The sequence below is a fragment of the Poecilia mexicana genome, unplaced genomic scaffold (assembly GCF_051168715.1).
Source record: "Poecilia mexicana isolate PSO_F unplaced genomic scaffold, ASM5116871v1 scaffold_23, whole genome shotgun sequence".
NCBI classification, from domain to species: domain Eukaryota; kingdom Metazoa; phylum Chordata; class Actinopteri; order Cyprinodontiformes; family Poeciliidae; genus Poecilia; species Poecilia mexicana.
Genome location: NW_028263392.1, coordinates 18380909 through 18402329, shown reverse-complemented (window position 1 = coordinate 18402329; position 21421 = coordinate 18380909). Strand labels below are relative to the sequence as shown.

General features: G+C 45.2%; 1 protein-coding gene across 1 annotated transcript; it reads left to right on the top strand.

Moving 5' to 3' along the window:
- Positions 1 to 5999: 5999 nt before the first annotated feature.
- Positions 6000 to 12219, top strand: drd4-rs (dopamine receptor D4 related sequence). The gene is made up of 4 exons (XM_015010078.2): positions 6000 to 6242; positions 6324 to 6436; positions 9887 to 10551; positions 11743 to 12219. The coding sequence occupies exons 1-4, from the start codon at positions 6003 to 6005 to the stop codon at positions 11943 to 11945; spliced, it is 1221 nt and encodes a 406-aa protein (XP_014865564.2). The 5' UTR covers positions 6000 to 6002; the 3' UTR covers positions 11946 to 12219.
- The last annotated feature ends 9202 nt before the right edge of the window (positions 12220 to 21421 follow it).

Sequence of the window (21421 nt, the reverse complement as noted above, 5' to 3'; positions counted from 1 at the left end):
TCTGTTTGGGAACTTCCTGCTTCCTTTTGGGAACTGCCTGCTTCTGTTTGGGAACTTCCTGCTTCCTTTTGGGAACTGCCTGCTTCTGTTTGGGAACTTCCTGCTTCCTTTTGGGAACGTCCTGCTTTTTGTTTGGGAACTTCCTGCTTCCTTTTGAGAACTTCCTGCTTCCCATTGGGAACTTCCTGCTTCCCTTTGGGAACTGCCTGCTTCTGTTTGGGAACTTCCTGCTTCCCTTTGGGAACGTCTTGCTTCCTTTTGGGAACGTCCTGCTTTTTGTTTGGGAACTTCCTGCTTCTGTTTGGGAACTTCTTGCTTCCTTTTGAGAACTTCCTGCTTCCCTTTGGGAACTTCCTGCTTCCTTTTGGGAACTGCCTGCTTCCCTTTGGGAACGTCCTGCTTCCCTTTGGGAACGTCCTGCTTCCCTTTGGGAACGTCTTGCTTCCTTTTGGGAACGTCCTGCTTTTTGTTTGGGAACGTCCTGCTTTTTGTTTGGGAACTTCCTGCTTCTGTTTGGGAACTTCTTGCTTCCCTTTGGGAACTTCCTGCTTCCCTTTGGGAACTTCCTGCTTCCTTTTGGGAACGTCCTGCTTTTTGTTTGGGAACTTCCTGCTTCCTTTTGAGAACTTCCTGCTTCCCTTTGGGAACTTCCTGCTTCCTTTCGGGAACTGCCTGCTTCTGTTTGGGAACTTCCTGCTTCCCTTTGGGAACGTCTTGCTTCCTTTTGGGAACGTCCTGCTTTTTGTTTGGGAACTTCCTGCTTTTTGTTTGGGAACTTCCTGCTTCCTTTTGGGAACTGCCTGCTTCTGTTTGGGAACTTCTTGCTTCCCTTTGGGAACTTCCTGCTTCCCTTTGGGAACTTCCTGCTTCCTTTTGGGAACTTCCCAGTTCTTCTGACTTGTTTCTGTTTTCCATTCCCAGCCCAACGGATCGTGACGGATCCTTCGTCTCTCCTGGAGGTTTGATGGATCTGATTTAGTCTCTTGACTTGCAGCTTCTCCTGTTTTATTACATTTTAAACCTAAAATTATTCTTTTCACTGAGGTTTCAGGTTTTTTTTCTTCAGTTTAAATCCTTGAAGCGCTTCATTTTCTAGTTATCAGGGTGTGAATGTGAAGCACTTTGGGTCCTTTGAACCTGATAAGGTGCGACGCGAGTACCGGCCATCAGAAATGACGTGATCCGGTCCGGGAGTTTATTATTACCAGAGATGAAGAGTAACGACTTACATTTATTTGAGTTAAATTTTTTGGGTCCTCCACTTATTATTACTAAAAATTAATACATCATAACACAAGGTCAACCTTCTTTGATTCTTTCTAATGTCTAAGCGAGAAACGCTGCTGCAGTCACTAACGTGGTCCTCTGTCACCCTGTGCTTCCTCAGGGGCAGAGCAGCTGAGTTGATGACTGCTGTCTGCTTTTAGTATTTTGACATAATCTGAAACATTTGAAAAAAAGGCTTTAAATGAGAAGACATCAGGTTAAAAAACTCTGTCAAGTTCAATACATGAATAAAAATTATAATTGATTCCAGGTAAAAAGGTGGAGATGATGGTCTGCTGCTTGTTTAATGTTTGGTTGAATAAGTCGAATTGTTCAAGGAGTTATTTAATGAAACTTTGACCTCATCTATGATTGTAAAACTTTTATATTAATGGGAAGCTGCAGGTTTAAAAGCTGAAAAGTTTCTGGTTAAAATACATTCAGCATTTTCCATTTCTATCATATTTTTCATAACTTCAAACAATCATGTTTCTCTTGTGTTCCAGTCCAACTCTAGGTCCTGTTCAGAGACGTCTTTATGCAGTGGCTTAGTCAAAGTCCAGACTCAGACTGATTTTAGTAGGACCTTCAGAGAGCAGAGCGGAGGTAAAGTGAACCTCAGTTTCTCCACAGCCTCAGTTGGCTCTAAATGAAGCTGCAGCTCCTGACCAGCAGGTGGCAGCAGAGGAGCAGAAAGCTTTTCATCTGCTTATTCATTTAAATTCAACATAATTTATTCACAGATGTGGATTCTGATTAAATGTTTTTGATCTAAACAAGGAGTTTAGTCCAAGTTATTATTTAGTAAATTGTAACTGAATGGTAGTAATGTCTGGCAGATTTCAGGCTGAGCAACACTCTGCAGAAGTTGAAGCTCATCTCAGTTTCTCCTCCTCTGACCAGGCTGGAGTCCAACATCTTCACGTCTGGAGACAAGCAGAAAACATTTGGAGCCGTTCTGCCTCTCAGCAGGCAGCGGATCAAGGACGCCTGATGTGAAGGAAGTGGTTTCATTTCTAAAGCACAGTGATGAAGGAGAACAAAGATGGCTGCTCTCTGCTGTACTTGATGGAAAGTCATGTGACCAGGTCCTCAGACTCCTGGATGTAGAGTGAGAAGCAGCAGCTTTATCTCTGCTCGTCAGATCCAAGCCTTCGTTCTCCTCCAACCTTCTGACTCCATCAGATGGAGATCTGGAGAACATGAGCTGCTACCCGAGAAGATCCACTTCCTGTTTACTGAATCTGAATTTAAATTCACAAATTTCATACTTCTAAACCTCATTTGTGGACAATGGGAGCCGATCTTCCTCTCCTGGTTCCATCACTCTCCCTATGAGTCCACGTCAAAACCAGTGACTGGATCAATATTATTAGAACTGCAATCGTCATCGTTTTATAGACTGTTTTGTTGTTTTATTTTTTTATAAAACCCCTTTTAATCGTTTGATAGCATCAATCCGTGGTCCAGTGGTTCAGAAGGACAGCAGCCATCTCCCTCCAGAAACCCAACTCTGGATTAATCCTCATCAAACCTTTGAGGTAGAATGGGTTCTCTTGATGGGTCCCTGCAGGCAGTAAACCCAGAGGAAACACCGACTGAACCTGTTGACCTTCCTTGTCCTGTTGCTGATGGTCAACCTGCTCAGTGACCCCTTCCATCGGCCCTGCAGAGAGGATGGATAAATATGGCCTCCATTAGGAAAGAAATGAAATGTGTGAGCAGCTCGTGTTGAACCTCATTAGTCCAGCTTCACTCTATAATCCGTTATTTAAATGAAGCGGCAGGCTTTTCCAGCAAAGCAGCAGTTTAATAAAAGTGTTGCAGCGTCTTTGGTAGGTTTAGTTAAACTGGGGAGTTTTTCTTCTCCAGACTCAGTTTGGTCATGAATTATTTATGAAACATGCGTCCAGCAGGATGAATGAGGATAAAAGAGCATTTCTGCAGCTTCCTCTCACAAATGCTAATAACACAGACTGATTAGCATGCGCAGCATCCTCCTCGCCTCTCAGCCCATTATGAGACTCAGAACAATCAGGTCTGGTCCTCCAGCCACTGGAGCAGAGGTCACAGAGGTCACACCAGTTGATCTCACAGGGAGATGTTGCACCACCCCACCTGACCACATCTTTGTCCCAAAAACCTCTCCAGATCTCCAACAGCGAGGGAGCCTCCATGTCTCCATGTCTGCCTCGCTGGTCCCGGCCCAGTTCAGCCAGTACACACACTGGACTCGGTCTTGTCCTAAAGATGCTCCGGTTTGTGGATGAAGGTTCCCTCCATGTGAGAAACACTCCTGAAGAATATTGGAAGTTTTAAGGAACCAAGACGAACCTCAGGTCCGGAAGAGCCACATAGACCCACAGAGACCTTTGGACCTGGACCAGACAACCAGAGGACCAGCAGGACCCTCACCCCACCAGACCCGTGTCTCAGAACCAACCCGTTTGGGGTTAAAAGGAATCAGCAGAGCCTACAAAGTTCTACTGGACCTTAGTCTGGTTCTGCTGAGCACTCCTGACTTCAGACAGACTGGACTTCAGGAACATCTCAGTGCCTGACCTTAGGTCGGAACCAGAGGTCCCCAACCCGGCCCTCCATGTTTCTGGTGTCTTCCTGCTGCTGCAGCCCCTGGAGGATAAAGGAGGTACTGCAGGTGTAACATCTAAAGCAGGACGAAGGGTTCACGGCTAACTGGGGCACCTCTGGTCTACACTACGGTGTCCCTCAGGGCTCAAGCTTAGGTCCAATTGTCTTAATACTGCCGCTGTGACATCAGCTCTATGCTGATCACACTCTGCTCTTTACTCCCCAGATGACCTCTGACCCGCTGAAGGAGATTTTACATATCAAGTCAAATTTTCTTTGTTTTTAGGTTTCAGTCCCGGGTTGGAACTCGAACTCAGGACAAAGCAGCAGTGCTAACAACTGTGGATTCCCAATTAATTCACTCACCTGTGATGAGGTGATGGTTGTGGTGGTTCTGGTTCCAGCAGCAGAGGAGGAAGATCCAGCTGGATTGATGAAGAGGAGGCAGTCTTCATCGCTGCTGACTGCCAGCCAATCACAGCGCAGCAGAGAGAGAGGGAGTGAGGAAGAGGAGGAAGGCTTTGGATGCTGAATCTTTTTATAGAAGCAGAAAGTTATTCAGCGGAGTCGGGAGCAGCTACAGGTGGAGGACGGACGGAGTGGACAGGATGGACATGAGAGACAGGAAATAAAAACAGAAGAGGAGGAAGAGGCGGAGGGGAAGCTCTGAAACTGTGAGTTTGACTCGTCTTTCTCTACGTTTTGTTGGTTCTCCTTCTACTGAAATATTAAAATGACTTTCATTCAATCAAAGCCAGGACCGGCTGGTCTGCAGCAGAACTTTATGAAGTTCTGACCTGGCCAACCATGTTAGAACCAGGAGGTCCAGAAAGACAGACAGAGGACTGTCTCTGCCTCCAGGATTATTGTTGTCTTTTATGGATTATGGAAAATGTTTTTATTTGTTCTTATTATCTTTAAGTTTTTAGTTTTACTGGCAAACGGCAAGAAACGTAATTCTGATTCCTCGAATGTCTGATGCGGGTTCTGTTAGCTGATCCAAGCTGGGTCCCAAGCACAATAGAACCTTTAGAACATGCTGAAGGATCAAACTGCTGCAGGGGCCTAGTCAAAGTCCAGATATCAGCCTGGTTGAAACGATAGGACATTCAGAAACGTCTGGAGTCGACCCGCTTCCAAAGCAGTGAGTCGGGGGGATTGGTCTCTGATTGGCCGGTTGGTCGGAGTTTTGGGTTCTGCTCTTTCCGTCTCTGCGGGCTGATTTTTAATGTAAATTCATGTCATGCTGGAGACTTTTATTGTGAAAGGATGACCTCCCTCAGCTCAGCTCCTCCTCATCAGATCACAGCAGATGTGACAGATGTGCTCCTAATTTATATTAATGAAAAGATTATGGATTATAAGCACACCTCAGTGTCATGTGACCTCATCATAACCTGATGACCTCATTGCTTCATTATGTCACTTCCTGTTGCTCCACATAAGATCCAAATCTGCCATGATGGTCCTGCTGAAACCTGGAGAACACCTGCTGAGGCTCCGCCCCCGCTGTCTTCCACGCTCTGATTAGCATGATCGCTTCACATGGAGGGAACCGCCTTCACGCCTGTTGCTATGGTTACTGACTCAACATGTCAGAGGAAACAAAAAGGAGGTGTTGCAGTGCCAGGTGGGCTGCAGTGCCTCCTAGTTACCGAGTTTCATGAGACGACCCTCGGTGGACCAGCTGGTCCAGGTCAGAGGTTCTGACCCAGACGACACCACGAGGTAGTCCAGCTCGGGCAGTTCTTCCTTCAAACATGTCTCAAGGTATCCAGTCGCCTCATGCTGGTTCCCAAATGACTATCGTTCTCTGGACTTTGAGTAGGCCACTCTATTGTTAATCTGCTGCTGTGTTTGGATCATGGTTGTTGTTGACCCAGTTTGGACCGAGCCTCAGCTGATGGACACTCATTGACTTCTTCAGCTACTCCATACAGACTGGTTCAGGGTCATGACCTCTGACCTGCTAAACTTGTGTGGGTGAAGCTTTGAGGTTTCTGGTTATTCCTCTGAGCCATTACTTTAGCTGGGTATCAGTGAGGTGAGCTCCCTTCCTCTATCATTCTCTTGCTAACCCTCCAACCCCTCTGACTCAATGTTCTCCAGATGAAAGCTACAGGCCAACCCTAAGCCAGCTCTCCATCATGGAAAATGTGACACCTGGCAGCCCTGCAGGAGAGGCTCGCACAAGGGACTACAACTACCTGGCCCTGGTTTTTGGTGTCCTGTTGATCCTCATCATCATCCTGGGAAACGTCCTGGTGTGTCTGAGCGTGCTCACAGAGCGCTCTCTGAAGACCGCCACCAACTACTTCATCATCAGCCTGGCGGTGGCCGACCTGCTGCTGGCCGTGCTCGTGCTACCGCTCTACGTCTACTCTGAGGTCAGTCAGGTGTTCTGGAGGTGGAGAGGTGATGATGTTCATGAGGAACGGACCGTGACTGTGAACTGTGACTGTTCGTAGTTCCTGGGAGGAACCTGGACTCTGAGCACCTCCATCTGTGACGCTCTGATGACCATGGATGTAATGCTCTGCACTGCCTCCATCTTGAACTTGTGTGCCATCAGCGTAGACCGGTAAGTTTCTCCTGGAACCCTCCAACCCCATCGTCCTTCATGTTACGCAACATATTCTCTTATCTGAAGCAGGGTGACAGGGAAGACAGAAGGTCATGGGAGTGAAGGTTCAAGAAGAGTTTGTCTCTTCCGATAGAAAGGTTGTCAGGTAACACCTACTGTGTTTTGGACTGTGGACCTGCAGACTACAGAGGATGTCCAAGCTCACATCAATACCTCCTACAAATAAAATGAAAAGCTGTACTCTCATTTTCAGGACAAGTTTGAGCTCATTTGCTCTCCAGGTTAAACTCATTCAAGTCTGATCTCTGTCGTTGGTTCTGGTTGAGGTGTCCATGGCCTAGTTCTCAAGGTGTGGTAGAAAGGAGAGAGGCTGTTTTTGGAACCTGAGGGCCTAAACCCTAGAGTAATCCTGCCTGCTGTCTTCTTGTCCAAGGTTAGTCTCTGCCCTAAGTGAAAGAGTTCAGGTGTTTTGCTGTCTTGGTTCCGAGTGGCAGGACAGAGCAGGAGATCAGTAGATGGATTAGGGTTTCTTCCACAGTAATGAAGATGTTGTTCAAGGATGTAGTGGTGGAAACCTGCGCTGAAAGGTAACACTCTAGTATCTTGTCTATCTAGTTCCTACCCTGACTCATCCTTATGGGATATGGAAGAGGCCAGAACCCAGGCCTCATTGGGCGGACTAAAAATCCCTTCTGGACTTGGAACACTTTTGGGAACTCGCAAGCAGAAGTTAGGGAGTCCAAAGCCGTCTTCTGGATTCCCCTGACCTCGTACAAGTAGAAGAAGACAGACAGACAGACGGACGGACGGACGGATAGACAGACAGATGGACTCTGGATATGATTCTTGCATCAAACAGCACAACTTCCATCTCTTTGGTTATGATGCTGCTTCTAATTGCTTCCTTCTTTATAGACCTAATTAGCAGCTGCCTGGCACCAATCATCATTAACATTTTCAGACAGAAGCCTTCAGGTTTAATGGAAACATTTCCATTTAAATGATCATCACCCTCTACAGATCTTTACTGGAACTTCATTATCCAGAATGATTAAACTAAAAGCTCCAGCCATTAAACATGTTACTAGAGAGATCACATTGATGCTCACGGGACAAAAAAATGTACTTTTCTCATCCATTCTCCATGGTAATAAATGAAACTGCAGCTCGATATGGAGATAACGGATTATTTTCTGGTCCTCCAGTTTGATGAGTGAAAATGGGTCCAATTAACAACTTTCAAAGTGTTAAAAATGTAATAAAACACCTGAGACCACACATATATATTTTTAGGACAGAGGGTGAGAAGCTATATTTGAAGCCTACCAGCTGAGCAGAGGCTGTCGCTTGGCACATGACTAAATGTTTCTGCAGCTCTGAAAGGCAGAGAGAGTATGGCAAGCCGTTTTAACATAAATTCGGTTTCGTCTGACTGTCCAAAATTACATTCCAGATATCTAAAAATGCATTTTGACTAGACAAAACTACATTTGACTATCCGGAATGGTAATTTAAGATATCTGTATTTACATTCTGACTAGTAAGAATAATAATTCAAGATATCTTCAATTACATTTTGACTAGTCAAAATTCCTTTCAATATATCTCAAATGACGTCACTGGATCTGTCATTTGACGGGACAATATCCGTAATTACGATTTAAGATATCTTCAACACAATTATGACTGTCAAAATTACAATTTTAGATAAATGACTTAAGAATGACGTGGAAGCCCCTTTGAGGTGTCCAAACAGTTGCCTGCAGAATTTTATGTTTCCTGCACAAAATTGTCAGTAAATGCCACAAATTAGAAAGAGCTCGACAATGTTGGAAATGCGGAGATAGCAAAACTTCATAAACTATAAGACTGCTTCTGATATCTGCAAAGAATTTCCTGTTGATTCATTTCCAAAGAACCGAATGCACTTAAAAACAGCTTTGAAAAGCTAAAATTGCTTTTGTCAAACCATTTTCAACATGAAAGTGATACATCTTTTTCGTTTTCTCTATTTTCATTGTTTTATTAAACTTTCAAATTGCTACGCAAGTCAGGGATGTTTTGAGTAGACAGAATAATAATTCAAGATATCAGAAATGTCATTCTGACTAGTCGAAATGTCAATTCAAGGTATCTTAAAAGCTGTGTAATTCAAGATATCTCGAATTCATTAGAGCAGTGGTTCCCAAACATTTTCTTCTGCGCCCCCCTATGGATTACAAATGGCTGTCTGTTTGAAACGACGCATGTGAGGGGGGGGGGGGGCATCGACTTTATTGGGGGCAAAATGAATGTACGTAGCTGAAAATAGACACCAACATCGGTAGCCTACAAGGTGCTTGTTAAGCTTAAGGTGCTGCATTGATGTTAGCTAGTCATCTTTTAGCTAACATTACCTGCATCCAACAGCTTTACTCAACTCAGTCGGTTAGTTTGGAGGGAAAAACTGTGAAAAGTTCTTTGCGTTTTGCTGGTTTGCTGCCGTGATTCTAACACAAACCTACGTAGCTCCGCCCAGCAGCAGCAGGTCTCCTTCACTAGCGCTCATGTTGCGTTTAAAGGCGGCTCGGAAAAACAGGTTACAACATGTTAACAACGGATTAAACAGTTTTAACTGCTGATAAAAGTGACAGAGGACACAGATATGGGAAGTGTGGAAGCCTCTACCGTATCAAATTGACAGGAATAACAGAGAGTTGGCCATTCTAAGGTAAAAACCCAGCGCATACAGTGTTCATGTTTTGTTTTTTTTCATTCAGACGGCTTCCCGCGCCCCCCTTGCAGTGACACGGCGCCCCCCCCTAGGGGGCGCGCCCCACAGTTTGGGAACCTCTGCATTAGAGATATCTTAAAAGGAATTTTGACTAGTCAAAATTACAATTCAAGATATCTTTAATTTAGCTTTGTCTAGTCATTATTTGCTTTTAAGATATCTATAATTTAATTTTCACTGGTCAAAACTACATATATCCTAACCAAAAATACATTTAAGATATGTTGAATTTACTTAATGACAAGTCATAATTTAATTGTAGATATCTGAAATGTGGATTTCAGATAGTCAGTAATTCATTTTAGATATCTTGAATTGAAGCCTCCATACAAGTCAATGGTAAATCTGACGTCATTTCGACTAGTCAGAATGTAATTAGAGATATCTCAAATAGTTATTTTGTTTAGTCGAAATATGATTAGAGATATCTAAAATTGCTTAAACGTCTAGTCACAAAACAATTTGAGATATCTGGAATGTAAGAGCGGTAAAACCGAATTTATGTTAAAACGGCTTGCCATAGAGAGAGAACATATGAACCTATCCTGTCAGAGTTCAGAACATCTTATCAGTATGATGAAAAGTTCAGCACATCCAGTAAAACTCCACGGTGTTTCCTTTCATGGGATCGTCTAAGCTGTAGTCTGAGTTCAGTATGTCTGCTTATATTGCAGGTACATCGCCGTCGTAGTGCCCCTAAAATACAACAGAAACCAGTTCAGTGTTCGCCAACTGACTCTCATCACCGCAACTTGGGTCGTATCTCTAGGCGTGGCCAGTCCAGTCATCTTTGGTCTGAACCAGGTGCCGGGTCAGGATCCGACGGTCTGCAAGCTGGAGGATGATCATTTTGTGATGTACTCATCGGTCTGCTCCTTCTTCGTGCCTTGTCCAGTCATGCTCTTCCTCTATTACTGGATGTTCCGTGGCCTGCGACGCTGGAGCAGTCGGAGCCGGTCCCAGGCCCATCGGGTCGGCCGGAGAGGTCTCTCTTCTCATCTGGCCTCGGCTCTGCGTAGAGCTAAAGACACAACTGGTAGCCAGGAGAAGGTCGTTTACACAGTGCCTCCTATAAGCCCCACCTCTCCATCCACATTCTCCATGGCAACGCCATGTGCGACTCTGCTGACGGAGGAAAACCAGCACGGGGCAGCGATGGCAGCTGATAGCGACCTGATGACCACTCAGATGGACAGTGTGTCGGACGGCGAGCCCACCGGGAGGAGGGAGGGGAACAGACGCAGACAGAATGCCACTAAGAGAGGACGAAGGTCCAGCAAGACCAGCTGGGTCAGTGGGAGGGAGCACAAGGCCATGAAGGTTCTGCCGGTCGTTGTTGGTGAGTACCAGAACCAGAACCAGGACAGCTTCAAACTGAATCATAAAATCCTAGATCACATTTCCTGACAGAATGAACCAAATATGTTTGAATTTTTTTTTTGTTTGTTTTCATGAATTTAAGTAGACTATTTAAAACCCCCTGAAGAATCCACCCTTAAATACATCTTTATCATCCTGTTTAGAACAGCTTTGTTCTCATCACTCTATGGCCAGGCTGTTCTGGTTCATGTGTTATAATGAGTTCATCTCTACCACCAAACATGTCTTCTGGACGAGCGAGGAGAAGGTCTCTGACCTTGGAGTCTAAAGGCCTGAAGACGACCAGGCAGCGGCTGCAGGACCACAGGAGGGCAGGAGGTTTGCCCTCATTGTGATGCTTGATATCTTCTCCAGAGTGACAACAATCACATGTGAAGCAGCAGCAGAGCTCCAGCTAACGAGCCGGAGTCGCCTCATTCATCTGAAAAGATTCTGAGTTCAGTTTCGGGACGATCAGCAGCAGGGTCAGGGTTAAGAGTTAATACAGACATCTGAGAGCAGCTTCCACAGAGAGCCTCCTGAAACTCGGTCCACAACAGGACAAGGATCCCAACAGCACATCTACACGGTTATCATGGTGTTGGAGTTCATTCATTTCTGACTCTGTGCTCCACCAGGTCCGTTAACCAGTTCAGGACCCGACCAGAACCCCTCAGAGTAAATTACCTTGAGAAATAATGAGATTTGGTTATATAAAAACAGCCAGTTAAGTTAAGTCAACCAACAGCATCAGCTTGTAATCTGAAACATGTTTAGATGCCTTTCAGACGTCCAGCCAGGTTCAGGGAGCAGACTGGAGTCAGTGGACCAGGCCTGGGTGAAGCACAGAGATCTGACCTGTCAGAATAAGAGATTCAGAGCCAGATAAGTGTATGTAAATCCACTGATGATACTTTCTTTCTCTCTGTGGTAGTTGGCCACAATGCCTCCCAGAATGGGACAGTACAATTTCTCCCGGAGAATGAGAACAGGAAAACAAACTGATCTTCAGTTGAGCTGTAGCTTCTGTAAAAATAGAAACTGTGGGAGCTCCTTGGTGTGGAACCAGCTTCACACCAAGGAGCATAAAATTCACATCTTCCTCTAAAGCTGCATCAAGCGTCTGCAGTTTTGCTCCTGTGACTGATGCCAGACTGTCTTTGTGTTTCAGGCGTGTTCCTGGCCTGCTGGACGCCCTTCTTCACCGTCCATGTCACCAAGGTGTTATGCCGTTCCTGTGACATCGGCCCCACCCTTATTTCTGTGGTCACATGGTTGGGTTATGTCAACAGTGCTGTTAACCCAATAATCTACACAATCTTCAATGCAGAGTTCAGGAACGTCTTTCACAGGTTGCTCTGCTGCCGGACTTGATGCTTTAAGCGTCGACTATGAACTCAAATGTTCTCCGAACATCCAGAAGTCGTCTGAATCCTCTGAAGTCAAACAGTCTCTTCTTTTAGAGTATTAGTGTGTTTCTTAGAGCAGCCCAGAGGATCAGATATTGGACAGACGTTCCCAGGTGTCTGAGTGGTTCCATGTTTTAACACTGTTCCAGAACAGGGTGGACATCTTTGTTGCTACAGAGACAAACAGAAATATGAATGTTTGATGAAGGTTTTGTGACTTGCATCTGTTGAATCTGTGAAATGGGCATGATGGGATGTAACTGAAACTGATGTTCTCCTTCTGGACAACTAAAACAATAAAGAAGTGAAGAACAAAACCAACTAAAACTAAACGTCTTCTGGGTTTGGATGCCAGCTGGATCCATCCTAAAGCAAACCAACATAGAGGAAATGAAGAAGACCTGGCTTTGAGCTTAGTTGAAGTCCTCTTTGCCTGTTCTCATCTCGACCCAGGGCAGGTTAGGGTGGGACCAGAGTCAGACCCAACAGCAGGTGTGAACATCATGTTTTGCAGAGAGAAGTTCTGTTGCTGGTTCTGGATCAGCCTGTCTCCTCTGCTCTGGAGCACAAGGCTTTCTGTTGAGATGAATCACATTCCCAGAATCCGTTCCAATCCCTCCATGTTCCACTGTGGAATAACACATCTTGGGGGCAGAACATCCCAAACCCACTCCTTTGTCCTGAGTCATGAGCCGCAAAGCGCCTGGAACGGATCTGAGGTCAGCAGAACCTGAGACTTCATCCTGAGAGGCGGATTAAAGGTCAGAGCAGCAGGACAAAGACTCAGCTGAGACAGCAAAATGTCATCTGGACAAATTAGCCTTTAACTGTATGAGGAGGCAAACACAGAACCCAGAGGACCAAGAAGATGGGAGAGACACATGAGGTGGGGGAGATGTCTCCTAGTAAAAGCCCAACTCTGGCGAGAGTTATGCTATGGACCCCGGAAGACGAAGGGTCCTCACCTGATAGAGTTTCCAGTCTGAGTCCATCAGCTTCACTGAAACTGACCCAGTTGCAGCAGAACCTGTTGACAGAACCACAACCAGAACCTCTTTCTGCTTCAGAGTCAAAAGGTTTCAATCAGCATCTGGGATCCGAGTCGCTAAAATTAGGTGGAGCTTCCATCATGCTTTGGGGCTGTGTGGCCAATGCCAGAGCTGGAATCTTGTTAAGGTTGAGGGTTGCATGAATTCCACTCAATACCAGCAGATTATTGAGAATAATGTTCAAGCATCAGTTACAAAGTTATGCCGGGGATGAATATTTTAACCAGACAATGATCCAAATCACAGCTCCAAATCCACTCAGGCATTCAAGCAGAGGAACAAAAACTGTTGTGCAGAGGCCATCCAGACCTGAATGTCATCACCGTCTGTGGGATGGTGTGAAGTGGGCTGTTCATGCTGGGCGACCATCAAACCCAACAGAACTGAAACTGTTCAGTAAGGAGGATTGGTCCAAAGTACCTTCACCCAGGATCCAGATACTCATCAGAAGTACAGGAAGAATCTAGAGGCCGTTACTTTTGCAAAGGAGGATCTTATAAATATTAATGTCATTTTTCTGTTGAGGTGCCCACATTTTTGCACTCATATCTTTTCTTCATGCATGTTGCACATTTTCTATTGAATCCAATAAACCTCATTGTCCTGCTGAAATATAACTGAAATAGCTGATCCAAACATATTTGAAAATGAAAATATTTAAGACTTTACAGTATTACTTTTTCATAAGACTATAAAGTCAGGAGAACCCCCATCGGCCTGTTGGGCCGCAGTGGTCCAATCAGAGCAGGCCGCCTTCATGTGACCAGAACCATCCAACCAGGCGTAGCAGCAGAACTTTGTGGAGTTTTTCCTTCCACCAACATCCAATAATCAAACCCACATAGTTTTTGGGATTTCACTTCCAGAATGAGTTTAATTACGCAGTGAAAGAGTCGAGCTGAGCTGATAATCAGCTGACAGCGAGGCGCTGCAGCAGCAGGTGGAACTAACAGGCTCCTGCTGGCCTACTTATCCTGCTCACTAATGCTGCATAAGCTCTCTAATGCTGCCTCACACACTCTCTGACACACACACACTCTCTCTCTGTCACACAGCTAGCTCCTTCCAGCTCTGGAGCCGAAGCATGAAGACATGAATCTGTGACAAATCAGGTCTGCAGTCAGCAAAGCTGAGACAGCAGCCGACCGCAGGCCAGTCGGACGGAGAGGTGAGTATTTTACTTTATGGCCATGTGAGGCTTTACTGGACCAGCAGGACCAGTAGAACCAGCAGGAACCAGCAGGACCAGTAGAACCAGCAGGAACCAGCAGGAACCAGTAGAACCAGTAGAACCAGCAGGAACCAGTAGAACCAGTAGAACCAGCAGGAACCAGTAGAACCAGCAGGAACCAGTAGAACCAGCAGGAACCAGCAGGAACCAGTAGAATCAGTAGAACCAGCAGGAACCAGTAGAACCAGCAGGAACCAGTAGAACCAGCAGGAACCAGCAGGAACCAGTAGAACCAGCAGGAACCAGCAGGAACCAGCAGGAACCAGTAGAACCAGCAGGAACCAGCAGGAACCAGCAGGAACCAGTAGAACCAGCAGGAACCAGCAGGAACCAGCAGGAACCAGTAGAACCAGCAGGAACCAGTAGAACCAGTAGAACCAGCAGGAACCAGTAGAACCAGCAGGAACCAGCAGGAACCAGTAGAACCAGCAGGAACCAGTAGAACCAGCAGGAACCAGTAGAACCAGTAGAACCAGTAGAACCAGCAGGAACCAGTAGAACCAGCAGGAACCAGCAGGAACCAGTAGAACCAGCAGGAACCAGTAGAACCAGCAGGAACCAGTAGAACCAGTAGAACCAGTAGAACCAGCAGGAACCAGTAGAACCAGCAGGAACCAGCAGGAACCAGTAGAACCAGCAGGAACCAGTAGAACCAGCAGGAACCAGTAGAACCAGTAGAACCAGCAGGAACCAGTAGAACCAGTAGAACCAGCAGGAACCAGTAGAACCAGCAGGAACCAGTAGAACCAGCAGGAACCAGTAGAACCAGTAGAACCAGTAGAACCAGCAGGAACCAGTAGAACCAGTAGAACCAGTAGAACCAGCAGGAACCAGCAGGAACCAGTAGAACCAGCAGGAACCAGTAGAACCAGTAGAACCAGTAGAACCAGTAGAACCAGTAGAACCAGCAGGAACCAGCAGGAACCAGCAGGAACCAGCAGGAACCAGTAGAACCAGCAGGAACCAGCAGGAACCAGTAGAACCAGCAGGAACCAGTAGAACCAGTAGAACCAGTAGAACCAGTAGAACCAGCAGGAACCAGTAGAACCAGCAGGAACCAGCAGGAACCAGTAGAACCAGCAGGAACCAGCAGGAACCAGTAGAACCTCCTGAGTTCCTGCTCTACTGCACCCATTTGGAACCTATTTTTCTCTCCAGTTGACTCTAAATCAGCTGTTTAGAGGAAGTAAATTATTTATGCTAAATGTCAAAATGAGAAGTTTGTTTTATTTTCATCACTAAAAACCTCCAATATTGCATAATGATGAGGCTGTTATTATTTTACCGTTATTGAAGTTCATCTCTTGCTTATCAAGAACCAAAGATGAAAATTTCTCTCCATCTTTTATTGTTACATTAATTTAGTGAACAGCTTCATATTTAATAGTTTAAAATAAAGCAGCTGAGGATTTCGTTCTAATTTCTAAGATCCATCTGTAATTTGGTCAGAGTGTCTAGAATCTGAAATTATAAATCTGTGAATTCCGCTCCTGCTGGGCTTTATGTAGGCCAGTGATGTGACACAGAGGCCTACATCCAGGCTGGACTGAAGCCGATTTCCTGGGCAACAACAGAGACGGTCAAAGGGTGGCATCACCATGACGACCATGACAAAACTGCCTGCATCTGCTTCCTGTCCTACCATCACAAACATAAGCTCCCTACTGGGACAGGAACTGATGTCATCAGATCAGTAACTGACCCTCCAGGTGGGTCAGCAGGTCCCCTCAGGTCCTCTGGTAGGTTTGGTGGAGGACATGTGATGCTGTGGGCCTTGTTTCTCTGAGAGCATGGTAGCATCGATTGCTTGAAGCACATTTAAAATATAAATCTGGTTCTTCAGCCAGAAAACGAGAAGGTGGACGTAGGTCAAAGGTCATGAACAGAGAAGTGGTTCAGCAGACGCTAAGGGGACCTGAACCGGAGTCCGTCCGTTCAGCTGCAACAAGACATCCGTTTAATTTCAGGCTGTTGAATAGTTCTGGGGCCTCATGCATAAAACACTACGCAGTTCTTAAACTTGGCGTACGGAAAAATTTAGAAAAGTGCGCCGCACAAAAAAATTCAGATGCATAAAGCCGTGTGCACGTACGTGGCCGCGCACCTTTCCTTTATGCATCTCAATTTGCGATAAATTGAGCAGCTGCTGGTTGCCTGTCACCTCAATAAATACATCTTAATGTAAATTAGTATAAATATCCGGAAGTCTGCCACCACGTGGGGCAGTAACCATGGCAACGTCCTTGTTTTTAGCAGTATGAGTATTTATAATAATAATATATTTTATTTAAAAGGAGCTTTCAGGGAACATAAGGTAACCTCACAAAAATAAAAAATACATTTTAAAGAAATAAAAAAATTCAAATACTAAAAATCAGAAAATAAAGAGATTGTGAAAATGCCTGTCTGAACAGCAGCAGAGGCTTCGGCCGGGATTTAAAGACAGAGAGTCAGAGGGTCTCTGAGTGGGTAAATAGGACGTTTATTCTAAATAGTAGAATCATGTGTATAAGTTGTACATTTACAGAATAAAGATGCTTTATGTCCATAAGGCTCATTCACAAAGCAGGCAGCTCGATGACTGCAGCTGGACCGGTACCGGTACCAGTACCGGTACCGCACGGCTCCTTGTTTAAGTTCTGCTCAGAGCTCCAGGATGATCAGTCTGGATGAATCTAAACACTAATAAACCATCATCAAGATTTCTCAGCAGATCAATATGATCAATGGCTCCCTCTGAATCCTCCGTTGGCGATGTTCTCCATCAGAACCAAAGAGCTCCACCTTTACGCAGCTACTTGTATACCTGTGATTTTACACACCTTGATCACCTTCAAAATAATCAAAACCTGTTTAGAGTTAATCTGCTGATCCAACCCGTTTGTCAGTGAGAATTAAATCACCCCACAGATGCATTTCATGCGCTTCGACTCACAGTTCGATCTTTATGAGACAAAAACTGAAGAAAAGTACCATTTACATTCTAGTGAGGTTTTCACATCCTTTTATTTTTATTATCATGTTGTGTGCATGTTATTGTCTGAGGATAAATGCGGTTCAGTTTCATTGTTTACGTTTAAACAATAAAATATTAAAATCATGAAAAAGACATCAGGTTTGAAGCTTCCTGGTCTAAATAACTGAATGTCATCAGGTTTCAGTGATTTAGGTGAGTTTTGATGCTTTGTAGTTTGATATTGTTCACAGAACAGGTTTGTGTGGCCGCCGCACATTTTCACGCAGGGAAAAAGTCTGTGTATATTTACGCAAACTTTAAGCAAAGTTAATTTTTATACATGCCGACTTATGCGTAGAATATGCATATGCATGAGGCCCCTGAAGTTCCATGGATAGAACAATTCCCAACACCAACCAGCAGCAGCTGCCTCAGCCCCGGAGCCAGGCGGCAGCAGCTGCTGGTTCAGGCAACCTGACTCACCTGGAGTACATGCAGAGGTTGCTGATGACCAGATGTGGCCTGAAGGGTTGGACAGGACCAGGTGCTTCTATGTTCCCAGTATGGACTGGGAGGAGAACATCTTCAGCAGGACGGACCAGCGGCCGCTGCTGGTGATCAGGTCCGTCCTTCAGTATGGACGGGAGTTAAAGGGTTAAACAGCTGTTTATATCACCTGTTATCCTCAAATGTCATCAACATTATTTATTTCTCCAACACATGAACTGTAGGCTTTGGATTGACAAAGACATGATGAGGGTGAGACTAAAGTTAGGGTGTGTTCACACTGCAGCCTGAAGTCATCCATCCATCCATCCATCCATCCATCCATCCATCTTCTATACACCCTTGACCCTAGTGGTGTCAGGAGGGTTGCTGGTGCCTCTCCAGCTAACGTTCCGGCGTCACCCTGGACAGGTCGCCAGTCTGTGGCAGGGCCTGTTTGTATCAGCAGAGTGAAAACAGGGACAATCACTCTGCCTCATCCTGCACAGTTAAAGCAGGAGACGCTTTGCTGGTTCTACTGGTTCCTGCTGATCCTGAAGGGACGTCTGGGACTTTAACTTCTGGAATGTGAAGCAGCTCCTGCAATGAAGGACTTAGTGGAGAGAAATCCTTTCTAAGGAATGGGGTTAGCTGAAAGCCGCGTGAGCGAACTCTCCTTTGTGGTCAGTGAATGCCTCGCTGCTACAGCAGACAGAACCGAGCAGCAGAGGTTCTGCAGTACATGCTGAAGCTCATGGCTTGTGATAAAGACGAGCAGAGCGCCCCGACTCATCTCCAGTTTACTCACGTTCTCATTAACGGGCGTGACTCAGGCAGCTTTGACCTCCTGCTGTCCCCACCTCAGGACACCGCTGACCCGCTGAAACACAGCAGATCTGAATGTGCAGGATAATCCTGGAGAAGAAAAAATTCTCAGTCAGGCTGAGGTCTGGACTTTGACTAGGCCTTTCTGCTGTAGATTACACTTCTATTGATGACCTGGTTTGGACCAAGCTTCAGAGGTCCAAACCTCACATCGACTCAAGGACTCTGGTCTACAGAGGAGCTCCTGGTCCAGTGGGTGGCTGCAAGGAGCCCAGGTCCTCTTGCTACAAAACTGTCCCACATCATTATACCTCCACCACATTCATCTGTCCATCACAGTCCAGCATCTCTGTTCTGGGGCCTCATGCATAAAACACTGCGCAGTTTTCACACTAAAACTTGGCGTACGGAAAAATTTTGAAAAGTGCGGCGCACAAAAAAATCGGATGCATAAAGCCGTGCGCACGTATGTGGCCGCACACCTTTCCTTTATAAATCCTAATTTGCAGGAAATAGAGAGCAGCTGCTCTTCCTCCCTGTCGCCTCCATAAATAAATCTTAATGTAAATTAGTATAAATACCTGGAAGTCTGCCACCACGTGAAGCAGCAACCATGGCAACATCCTTGTTTCTTGCAGTATAAGTATTTATAAAAATAATAATTCTACACTTTACTAAAAAAGGTGCTTTGAGGGCACGTGATGTCACCTCACAAAATAAAAATACATTTAAAGAAAAATAAAATCCAAATTAAAAAAATAAAGAGATCGTGCAAATGTCTGTCTGAAGAGCAGTGCGTTCAGCCGGGATTTAAAGACTGACAGGGAGTCAGAGGGTCTTTGAGTGAGAATGTGGATGTTTATACTAAAGCAGGGGTCTCAAACTCAATGTCCCCGGGGTCCGCTGGAGACAGAGTCTGGGCCGCATAAAGGATTCCACAAAAACTTTTTTTAAATATCCTCAAATGTCATCAACATTATTTATTTCTCCAACAAATGAACTGCAGGCTTTGGATTGACAAAGACATGATGAGGGTGAGACAAAATTTAGGGTGTGTTCACACTGCAGCCTGAAGTGATCCAATCCGATTTTTTGTCAAATCGGATTTCTTTCGCCAGGCCGTTCACACAGCCACACATATACAACCTGTATGTGTTCTGCAGTCTGAACGGGCAAACGACCTGAAAGTGTCCCGCATGCGCAGTAGAGGGCGCCATAGCGTCAGCGTTCTCAGTGTTCTGCCAACCGCCATAAAAAGAAGAAGTGCTCAGTGTTTGCGGAAGTAAACATGGAGGCTAACGGTGGAGCTTAGCTTACACATTTGAAGTTGTTGTCCAACCGGAGCAGCATATTAACAACTTAATCCTCATTATAGTCCGTCAAAGTTGTTTTTCTTTCCACTTGCGCGTATCAGGAAGCAGAATTTGTTGAGTATCGGTGACGTTCAGTTCGGATGGATGCGGCCTGGAGGTTAGGTCACATTTGAATCGGATACGTACTGGATATGGGTCACATTCTTAAAGAATCCAACTTGTGCTGTTCAGACTGTCATGAAAAGATCAGACACAGGTCGCATTACGTCAAAAAAAAAAAAAAATCTAAATTGGGTCACTTCAGGCTGCAGTGTGAACACACCCTAAGTTTATTCCACTTGGCGCCGCTCTTGTTCTACGTTTCATAGAAGTCTTTAGCCAGCTAGCAATGTATGGAGAACGTCTCGACGCGTGACATCATCACCGCTTCTACTTGTCAAACAGCGCGTTGTGGCTAGTGCTGCTGTAAACAAATATTTTAATAATCGAGTAATCTATCAATTATTCTTACGATTAATCGAGTAATCGGATAAAAAAATTATAAAATGAAATATTGGTAAATCTGGCATAATACCGGTGTTACTATCAGATATCAATATCAGTCCAATTTGTCATATTTGAGCATCCCTAACAGTTGTTTTTTTTGTAGTTTAGAAAACTAACCTGTAACAATAATAGCTCACTTTCTAAGTTAACCAGAAGAAAAGTTATAGAAAAATCTGAAATTATATTGAATTTAATAACAAAGAGGCAGGCTCACAAATATGCTTATAAAAATGTCTACAATCCAGCTTTTAGTTTATGTATTCATCTTCAGTGAGTTTAATAGATTAATTAAACTCACCTTGCCACCTAACCTGTCACGCTTTGGGTTTGAAAATACGGGAAATGCCGCCTGGAGTGGGAGGAGAGGGCGAATGAACGAACATGGGGTGGAGGGGAGGAAATAGACCAGCGGACTGACGAACCGTTAGACCGGGGGACGAACACGGGGGGGAGCAATACGGGATATTTACGACACCTTCACTGGTCACACTCAGAAACTCATCTACCAGCCATGTACGATGCGCTCCGCCACCCGTTTCTTCAGACCGGGATATGAAATTTATTGTGCGGTTCGTCGGTAAAGCTACATTTACACGGTAAGCATCAGCTACTCAGCCGCCCGCCCTGTTCAGGCTATCCGCTCACCTCAGCGCTCTTCCCGCCGTTCGCTTTCAACCAGCAGCCCCGGAGGAGAAATGCTGCCGTACTCCAGGCATTCCCCCAGTCATTTTAAGGATGCTTATTGGTTCCCCAAAAACGATAAAAAGTCGGGCATTATCATCAATCAATAAAATCCCCACGGGCCAATCTTGAAGATTGGACTTTATGCCGCTGAGACTTAGCTTTTGTCAACAACTCAGAGGCGGAAGTGAGAGCTCCGCGCAACGCAAATGAAGTCCCGGCCGGAACACGGTGCGCTAACTAATAAAACATAAATTAACGAAGCTTCGAGGCAGGTAAATTTTCCTCGAGGAATTTTAGTAATCGAGGTACTCGAATCATTCGAGGAATCGTTTCAGCTCTAATCGTGGCATT

What these genes read in the sequence shown, in the direction of transcription:
- drd4-rs (XM_015010078.2), top strand. Translation starts at nt 6,003, where the DNA reads ATGGAAAATGTGACACCTGGCAGCCCTGCAGGAGAGGCTCGCACAAGG. An exon ending in CGCTCTACGTCTACTCTGAG is followed by an intron (nt 6,243 to 6,323) that starts GTCAGTCAGGTG and finishes GACTGTTCGTAG; the next exon opens with TTCCTGGGAGGAACCTGGAC. An exon ending in TGTGCCATCAGCGTAGACCG is followed by an intron (nt 6,437 to 9,886) that starts GTAAGTTTCTCC and finishes CTTATATTGCAG; the next exon opens with GTACATCGCCGTCGTAGTGC.